This window comes from Hydra vulgaris, chromosome 02 (assembly GCF_038396675.1).
Source record: "Hydra vulgaris chromosome 02, alternate assembly HydraT2T_AEP".
Classification (NCBI taxonomy): Eukaryota; Metazoa; Cnidaria; class Hydrozoa; order Anthoathecata; family Hydridae; genus Hydra; species Hydra vulgaris.
Genome location: NC_088921.1, coordinates 31,493,527 through 31,504,182, shown reverse-complemented (window position 1 = coordinate 31,504,182; position 10,656 = coordinate 31,493,527). Strand labels below are relative to the sequence as shown.

The 10,656-nt window shown below is 28.7% G+C and overlaps 1 protein-coding gene across 1 annotated transcript; it reads left to right on the top strand.

Annotated features, from left to right (window-relative positions):
• The first annotated feature begins 3,668 nt into the window (after nucleotides 1-3,668).
• LOC136076006 (zinc finger MYM-type protein 1-like) lies at nucleotides 3,669-5,255 on the top strand. The gene has a single exon (XM_065789464.1). The coding sequence runs from the start codon at nucleotides 3,669-3,671 to the stop codon at nucleotides 5,253-5,255; it is 1,587 nt and encodes a 528-aa protein (XP_065645536.1).
• Nucleotides 5,256-10,656: the final 5,401 nt, after the last annotated feature.

The following is a 10,656-nucleotide window of genomic DNA, read 5'->3' as shown; positions in this document are numbered from 1 at the left end:
ATGGTTACGTGATCGGGGCAAAATGACTATCCGACGTTTTCCGTCTTCAGAAACTTAAGAATTTTTTTGATCTTTATCCTTAGAAATTACCAACTAACTTAATGGAGCATCCATACAGTACGTACGCATTAAAACCACTAATTTAGGACTCTCGTCCGCCCCCTATCCTTGTATGATTTTAACAGCCCCCACTCCTGCGTAGTATGTATTATTTAATAAAAAATCAACCCCCTTTCTCCAAGGTATAAATTTTTTAAAACACTTAAACTAGCGGCCGTGGCGCGGTGGTTAGAGCGCTTGCTTTAGGAGCAGGATTCCGGGTTCGAAACGAGCTCTGGACATACTTTCGTTAGGTCTTCTTGGGGCACCTATATAACAAGAAAAAATTAAGTTAATTTGTCACATCTCTGTCATCTTATTATTTTATTAAACATCCTCTGTAAATGTGTTTACAAGGTGAAAATAGTTTAAGATATATAAAGAGAGAATAAAGTATATCACTTGGGAATATTTTCTTCAAGAGTGTTTTTGAATATTGTTCGCTGTTGGTTTGCATTTCAACATTGAATTGACTGTACTAAAAAGTATCTTCAGGAATTGTATTTTCTGAAATATTGATTTTCAACTTCTTCTTATCCTGAATTAAGTTTTTCATATCTATTTTATGGATCTTACATAATTCCTTTATATCATCTAAAAATGAATATTTTAATGAACAATAGTTAAGGTGGTAGACCACTATTAAAAATCGAAAAAATCATTTTTTCAATTTTAAAGTTTTTAAGTAATATAATTATCGTAGATTACGAATTTCATATTAGTTTTATATAAAAATAAAGCTAACCCTATTAAAAATCAGTTTTCAATAATGCGGTTTAGGCATTTTCATAAATTTGTCCGTAGCAACAGATTGTTTATTCCGTTGCTATGTAGCTAAAAAGGAAGTTATCCCACAAAATACCATAAAAATTAATACAAAAAACTTCATTTGTGGTGACTGCTACTCTAAAACTACTTTTTGTTTATTATTAAATGCTTTTGGTGCAGTGTGTTACATGGTTTTCAACGGATTTCTTCAGTAAATGTCTAATTACTTTACAACGACCAGAACTTTCTTAGGCTAATTTTCTGTCTTCTATACTTTGGTTAAATAATAACTAAAATAATGGGAAATAAAGATAAAAGAAATAAAATAAGGTATAGCAAGAAATGTAGACTCTTCAGAGGAAACCAACATAAATCATCAAACGTTGTAGCTGAAGAAAATCTATCTAATTTAGAAGAATTACAATTCAAATGAAGCTCTGCAAAAAAATGAAGATATTGTCATCCTGTTGCAGTAGTAAATCTTCCGTCGATATTTTAAATAATGATTTTGTAAATAAAAATAATTTTTCTGCTAATGATGATCAGTCCAATGACTGCTATATTTTTATGAACACTAACATTTTAGAAGAAATATTTACTGCTGCTGTCCATAATGTTCTGCAAATGTTAATTTTAACCATGATGCTAAACTTAAAAAAGGTTTATCACACTGTATATTTTTTTCATGTGCATCTTGCCAATGGGAGCAAAAGTTTTATCCTAGTAAAACTATAAAACGAGTCTTTAAATGCTTTAGTTTGGAAACGTTGTCTAAAAGATGTTTTTGTTGGAATTGATGTATTATATTTAGGTTGCTGTTCTGCAATCATTAATTTTAATGATCGACTTAATGGTATCAATAGAGTTTTTGAAAAACTTTATTTAAAACCAGGGCATTATTCTTCAAGTTTTTTGGCATCGTCTGATTTGAAAAGAGTTAGAAATATGAAAAAAAAATGTAGTGAAAAGGGAAAAAGCAGGCGAAAGCAGTTAAGAAGTATTCGTAAGGGACAAAGATGAGGAAGAAGAGAGTTTATGTTATGGTGCAGGAGAATTTTAGTCTTTTTTATTTATTTACTATAAACTTTATTTATTTACTATAAATAAATATTCAATTAAGTTTATAATTTTTATAATCGCAAATCAAAAGAAAAACTTTTTTTTTCTAACTGAAATACTACTTCAATAATAGTATTGTTTATTAATATTATCACTTTTTTTAAACATATTTTATTTTAATTTTGCGTTAGTTTTACTCCACAATATGTTTATAATAAGATAATAATTTTCAATAGGTTTTTTTTTGTTTTTTTATATTTTATTTGAAGTGTTTAATGTTTTTTTTTTGTTTAAATGTGTTTTTCTCAGTTCTTTAAAATTCACGACTTTGCGGTAATTATCTCTTGATTCTCTTAACTGATTTTCATAAAATTTTCAGGAGTTGTTCCTTTAGTTATTATGGATGTCCCCTACCACTTTTATTGCATTATGATAACTCGATAAAAAGATATTAGAGTCCAAATATGGTCAAAAATGCCCCTTTTTTGTTTTCCAAGTGTTTTTTTTCATTAAAAAAAACTGTTTAATGTTTTTCTTTTGTTTTGGTACAGGATCTTTTTCATTATATTAAAAGCAAGTCTGAAAAATTTCAAGTTGATACCATACATAGTTTTTGAGATATTCACCGCAACGAAATAACCCTATTTTGGGGTTTTCGGGACCAAATTTCTCAAGCCATTTATTATTCAAAAAAAAAAAAAAAAAAAATTGTCATTAAAATGTAAATTTTAATCAACTTATATAAAAATAATTTCTAAAATGTAATTTTTGAAAGATTTTTTTTTATTAGTGGTCTACCACCTAAGAATAGATGTTTTCAAAAGCTAAGAATAGATGTTTTCAAAAGCTACTGTATTATTTAATAGACGAATAAATAATTTTGTTGTATGTAAGTCGATATCTCCCGAACTTTAAATAGACAGTGCCGTCTTAACGCATAGGCTAGGTAGGCTGCAGCCTAGGGCCCCCGATTTTTAGGGGCCCCCAAAATGTGTCTGGATTTTTTTTCAAATTTATATAAATAAAAAATTATATTTCTAAATTTTTTGAAGAAATCATAGTTTGGGGGCCCCTCGGGAATAATTTTTTTCTTGATAAGATTTTTTTAAATTATTTTTAGAAAAGTTTCAGTTTGGGGCCCCCTAGGGAATTTTTTTTTTCTTGATAAGCAAAAATGCATGCATGCGTCCGAAAATAAACATAAATTTTCCGATAAGAAGTGTTAAATACAAGCACTTAAAATATCCCATTAGATTGAATTTGAAATTGCTGTGATCAACTTAAAACATCTGTTTTGAAAAAAAGTCATTTAACATGTCTAATCGGACTTATCAAAGTGGTGCTGCAAAGAGGAAAAAAGCCGCTAAAGCAAAAGAAGACATTTCAAAATATCTTCCTTTGACATCATTTCTTTTGGTTCAAAAGTCAAAGCCTGTTGTGTCCGAAGATGTATTTCTTTGTTCAACTTCAAATTTCGTAAGCATTGATAGTGCTTTGTTGCCAAATGAAACTCTAGTAATTCAAAAGGAACTTGAACCAGAGCAAGAGTCAGAACCAGCACAGGTGCCAGAACCAGTACAGGAGCCAGAACCAGCACAGGAGCCAGAATCAAATCAATAATCTTGTCATCAAGAGGATTGCCATTTCGTGGAAACAATGAAACCATTGGTTCAGAGCAAAATGGTAATTATTTAGGAACTCTTGAGTTACTTAGCCAGTTTGACCCATTCTTACATGAACACATGAAAAAACATAGAAATTCTGGAAAAGGTAATATTTCATACCTCTCCGCCAATATCTGTGAGGAGTTTATATGCCTAATGGGAAATAAAGTTTTGAGCGAAATAATTTCTGAATTAAAAAAAGCAAAATACTACTCAATCAGCGTTGACTCAACTCCAGACTTGTCACATGTAGATCAATTAACTTTTACAGTTCGATATGTTAAAGACTTGGCACCAGTTGAGCGTTTTTTGCAATTTGTTCCCATTCACGGGCATGGAGCTGAACATTTAGAAACAGTGGTTTTGAATTTTTTACAAGAAAATGAAATTTCAATATCTGACTGTCGTGGGCAGTCATACGATAATGCATCAAATATGGCAGGACAGTACTCAGGCCTACAAAAGAGGATTAAAGACAAAAGTAAATCAGCATTGTTTATTCCTTGTGCTGGACATTCTTTAAATCTGGTTGGCAACAGTGCAGCTGGATGTTGTTTAGAAGCAATTATTTTTTTTGACTTTGTTCAATGCCTCTACAACTTTTTTTCTGCATCAACTCATCGTTGGCAAGTGCTTCTGTCTTTTGTTGGCAAAGGCAAAAAATTTGTCAAACAGTTTTCTGGAACTCGATGGTCACCACGTGCAGATGCTGTGACTTGTCTGCATGACAGTTATGATGAGATTAAAAAAGCACTTGAATTTTTGATCAAGGACATAAGTCAGTCAAAAGAAACTCAAAATGATGCTCAAAATCTCATCACGAAAATGAACACTTTTGAGATTGTTTTTCTGACAATTTTCTGGAATGATATTCTTTGTCATTTTAATGAAACATCGAAGATTTTACAGAAAGAAAATTTAAACCTGGATGTTGCAGTTCGGATTCTAAAGTCATTGTTGCATTTCATTAAAGATTTGAGGAGTCAATTTGAGAATTACCAGGTAAAAGCCAAAATCTTGCTTCCAAACACTGACTACAGAGATTCTTCAAAAAGAACAAAAAAAAGAAGCCGACGTATGGCCTTCTTTGATGGTGAGGCTGAAGAATTGGAATTTCAGGGAAGTTATAAATTCAAAATTGAAACATACCTTCCTGTTATTGATTCACTAACATCAAATTTAGAAAAAAGAACATTAGCATATGAGAAGATCAATGACAATTTCGGATTTCTAGTAAACATTCAAACAATTGCCAATGTTGAACTAAAAGACCATTGTTCAAACCTAGCACAAATTTATAAGAAGGACATAAATGAAAATGAACTTTTTTTTGAGTGCCAGCAATTTAAATATTACATTTCAAAAGATGAACATTCATTTACAGAATTTTACTCAACATTAAAAAGAGACCACTTAAAATCAACTTTTCCAAATATTGAAATTTCCCTTAGAATTTTTCTGTCAATGATGGTCTCAAATTGCACTGGCGAGCGATCATTTTCAAAAGTAAAACTTATAAAAAATGAACTCCGCTCAACCATGCTGCAAGAAAGATTGAACTGTTTGTCGTTAATGTCAATTGAATCAGATGTTCTTTTAACCATTGATTTTGATGATATTATTAAAGAATTTTCAAGAAAAAAATCACGTAAACGTCACATGTAAATTTTATCATTGCTTTAATAAATGTTTCCTATTTTAGTATTTGATTTTATTTTTATACTAAGGAAAAAGAGGGCCCCCAAATTAAGTCTAGCCTAGGGCCCCCGATGGCCTTAAGACGGCCCTGTAAATAGAGAGTTTATATAGTTTTTGCTATACTTGGAGATATTAAAAAATGACATAGCTGCATTTCTTCCAAGTTTATTAAGTCTTGACGTTGTTAACTCTCTATTTTCGCAGAGTTTCGGACCATGCGTTAGCGTCGGAACTGCTAATTAAATATATGCTAATTAATATATAATTAAATAATTGAAGATGGATGTACGGATAACAGATTGAATCAGAGTTTGCACTGCTGTTTGGAAATTTGATACCCTATTGTTAATATTTGTTCTATTGAGTGAGGCAAAAATAGATTTTTGTGTATCCCAAATAAAGCCTTAATGATTAAGTTTTTCATTTGGTATTATTTGATGGTCGTCTAGGGTTATCTTGCAATTAGTTAATTGTCTTTTTTCGGAAAGTAACAGTTCCGTTTTGACAGCATTTAGCTTTATGCCGTTTAAGTTATTGTAAGTATTACACGTTATAATCAGCCTTTCAAGACCAGATAGAGTAGAGCTAAGAAGAATGATGTCGTCAGCATAAGCAACAACACCTGTGAAGTTTCCATGTATAGAAGTACCGACAACGTTATCATTTTTTATAGTTTCGAGTAACTTTTCGGTGTATATGTTATATAGGTAGGGGGACAGAATGGATCCTTGTCTCACTCCTTGCTTAAGAGCAAATGAAACTGATTTGGAATCTAGATAAGAGACAGTTGCACTACTTTTGTGGTATAAAGAAGATATAGTGTTAACTATTTGGAGAGGTAAGTTTTTATCAAAGTAAAGTTTATCAAAGAGAATGTCTCAGTTGCAGCTGTCAAAAGTTTTTTTAGCATCTAAAGAACATAAATAAATAGGCGAATTATTGTTGTTGTAATGCTTAATTATTTCGCTTATAATAAACTCAGCATGCAAGGTCGAACTCTTACTATTGAAACCAAATTGAAGAGGATGTGTTTCTTTTATCTCAGGACTGATGAGTAAGATTAGGTATTCTAAAAGTTTTGTAAATATTGGAGTATTAATATTTTTTTTTTTTTTTAAACGCAAAAAAAACTTGTTCGTATAAAATCACGTCAGCAATATTTAACTAGTAAATCAAAAAAAAATTATTTTTTCAAATCCATGCTTTATGCAAGCAGAATTCTATTGGGCCTAGAAATTCTTTTTTTGTTATCTTTTGTAGAAGGAAAAATTACTGTTTTTTTTTTTTTTTAAATTTAAAAATTACTGTTTTTACTAAACTTTTGTTTTTTAACTTAATAACTTAAGACTTATTACTTAATAACTTAAAACAATAGGTTTTGAATCGCTGCGCTTTAATGTCTTCGAAACTGCAAATAATTTGCAAATCAATAATCAAATACATAAAATGTATGGGAAAATACAAATTAAATTTTTGTTAACTTAATTAACTTTTTTGGGTCAAATTTAAGTGTGCAAAATTTGAGCAAAATTGGTTGAGAAAAAAGCTTTCAAAAATTGATTTTAAATTTTGTGGCACACAAACATATATATATATATATATATATATATATATATATATATATATATATATATATATATATATATATATATATATATATATATATATATATATATATATATATATATATATATATATATATATATATATATATATATATATATATATATATATATATATATATATATATATATATATATATATATATATATATATATATATATATATATATATATATATATATATATATATATATATATATATATATATATATATAGAAAGTAACCTTATATAAAGCATGGAAAAAATTTGAATGCTATATAAAATGGAAGTCATTATTTGTACGCGGCAACAAATAATGTTCACATATTAGAACTAATAGTAAATAATAAATGTTTATATATTTTAATTTTTTTATAAATTTTTATGTTTTTATATTTAATTTTTATATTTATATATTTAAATTTTTTTACATCGTTAGTATACTAGCGTGGAGTTGTGGGTGAAATATTGATTTTATTTTGAGGCGCGGCTGTCAGGGTCGCGAGTCCAAGTCCTCCTCATAGAGGAATTATTATTTCTAAGTTGTTTTATTTTTTTTTTTTACTGTTTCTGTTGTTTTTTAATAATTATGTTTATTATATATTTTTATTTTTCAAAGTTTCATAGAATAAGATTATCGACTGATATAGCCGTATTTGCAGTGGAATGCAACATTAATTGACTCTGACTTAATATAGGGGTAAGTGCAGTAGAGCATAAAAAGGCGTAAACGAAATATCGAAATCTTTTGAAAAATAACAGTACTAGATAGGTATCTTCATTGAGCTATCAATAGCTTTCGACACAAGGGATCATCATACTTTACTTCAAAAACTTAAATATTATGGAATTAATGTTTAAAATGGCTTAGAAGCTACTTAACTAAAAGAAAAATTTTGTAATTAGTAACGACGGTTATCAAAACAATTGTCTTGATATCGGATGCGGTGTTCCTCAGGTTTCAATCCTTGGATCCTTACTTTTTTTGATATATATTAATGACTTTAATAAAGCTTCTAACCTAATAAGTATTATGAACGGAGATGATACCAATTTATTCCTCTCAAGCAGTATTATATAACTTTTTACCACTCTGAATAAAGAATTAAAACATATATTAAACAGGTTTAACTGTAATGTCAATAAGCTAACTTTAAATATTAATAAAACCAAATAGACTCTTTTCCATTCGTATACAAAATAGCGATTTAAACCAACAAGCTTGCCGCAACTTTATATCAAACGATATCGAAATAAAAAAATGACTCCGTAACAATATTCTTAGGCGTTTATGTCGATGAAAACATCTCCTGGAATCAACACATTAATTATGTATCTATAAAAATTTCAAAAAACATTGGGATTTTATATAAAGCTGGGATTTTATATAAAGATTGGGATTTTTTATTTGGGTTATTTAGATTGGGATTTTATATAAAGATTTTATATAAGCTCGTAACTACCTTAATAAAAATTGCTTAAGCCAACTTTATTACTCTTTTATCCACAGTTAAATAAGTTATGCTAACACTGCCTAAGGAGTACTGTAAAAAGTAAGTTAAAACTTCTTTATTGTCGTCAAAGACATGCGATCCGCATAATTGATAATAATGCTGATCGTTTTAAACATACAAAACCTATTATTACTGAAATGAGATTATTAAATTTATTTGAACTCAATGTATTTAAAGTTTTATGCTTTGTATATTTATAGAGAAATAATCTATCCCCTACCGTTTTTAACAATACTTTTAAACTCAAACCTAACAACAAACACGATATGAAAAACATAAATTTTTAAAATGAGCTGTTTTGTCACAAAATTTAATCAATTTTGCATTGCTTATAGTGGACCCCACCTTTGGAATAATATTTTTTTGCGGAATTTCGACCTACCAACTTCCTTTTACCTTTTCATGCTCAATCTAAAAAAAAAAAAATTTTTCACTAGATAATAAATTCAGATACTTCTTATATTTTGAAAATTATTATTCAACTTGGATTTTAGTACTTTTTTCATTTTAATTTTTACTTTATTTTTTAATATACCATATTTGTCTTTATTTTGCTTGTTTGTACTTGATAAGGTTCTGACGACAAGATCTTGTGATCTTCTTTCAGATCCTAGCTTATGTTTCATTGTTAGCAGTTTATGTATGTGCGCATTTGTAAGTGTTATATACTTATATTTATATATGTATATGTGTGTTTTTTTCTTATTTCAATTATGCTGATGAATGTTTTAACTATTTTAATTGTAACAAGATATATATGGTATATATAATGTACTGTGATATTTTAATGTAAGCGAAATTTAAAAATAAAAGCAAGCACCAGAAAGTAAATTGACATAAAAGTATGATATCTTACTATTTCACTACGGTCTTGTCTGTAGCGCGTTTATGTAGTAGAAACATGTTAAGTTATTATGAATGTTACAATTCATCAGAAGTCAAAATATTTATAGACATACAAAACCATTCGAATTGAGAAGGTTATTTATAACATTTGAATTGGAATTCGAATTCGAGGTTATTTATTATTTTTTGTTTATTAATGTTTTTAGGAACTGGTCAAAAAGTAAGTTAAAAAAAAAAAGAAATTTAATTTTAGAATTATATATTCAAGTTAGTTTATGTCCTTACTTATGATAACATTTTGTTATTATAAATTTTAAAAAATTAATTTAATGCAAATTTTTTTAATTAGAATGTACAATATAGTTAAATATTTATTCTGCAATGCCGAAAGTTAGAGCGTTAACGTCTCACCTGCGACAAATAATTTATGAGCGATAATCCGGTGAATCTTTGCAAAGCGTAAAATTTGCAAAAATGAAAAACTTTTTTCAGTTTTCGAGCTGAAAATTTTTAAACTTATCAATAGGTGATATCCAAATCAAATCCAGATTATATGAAGCTAAATTAAGTAGCCGTGTGGCTAAGAAAAAACCACTTGTTTCAAAGGTTGTTGGCAATGACCCTGTAAGGTAACTAAGCGTCTAAGGTTCGCCAGAAAACATGCAGATAAGCCTAGATAATTTTGGGAAAGTATACCATTGTCGAAAGAAGTTAAACTTAAACAAAAAAAAGTAGTTAAACGATGTTAAGAAGGTCATGAGATAAGTACACATATAAGTAGGGGAGAGCGGGGTTGGTTGTCACACATTTTACATTTTAGGCTGCTCAGCTTTTAATTTTCATCCAATCAATGCCAAACTTTGCACAAAGCTAGTGTAACTATTATAATATTTTTATGACATTGAGTGAAATATTTATTGCTGTAAAATCATTTTTCAAAGACCACTTCTGTGTGACAACTAGCCCCGCTCACGGGGTAGGTTGTCACATGGTGCGGGGTTGATTGTCACATTTGGATTTTGACAAGTTTAGATAAGAATTTAATGTAAAACGAGTACAAATTAGTTTCGTTTATATTTTACTAAGAAAAATAAAAATAAAATACTATAAACTGAAATATATATATTTTAAATATAACACATTTAACAAATTTAGTTTATCACTATAAATGCTTTTAAATTTGGTTTTTTAAAAATTATTGGATAAAGAACACAATTCACAAATAAACTGTTGTAAGCCTGGTGTGCATTCTTCATGAGCCCATTTTTGGCAAACCTGACATTGAATCCACTGTTCTCTTGATCTGCTGTTAGAAAATGATTCAAAACAATAGATGCATAGATACTCTTCATCTTCAGATGAATTTAAGACTATAGAAGGTTTTTTCGTAGCAAGATTTGCTTTTA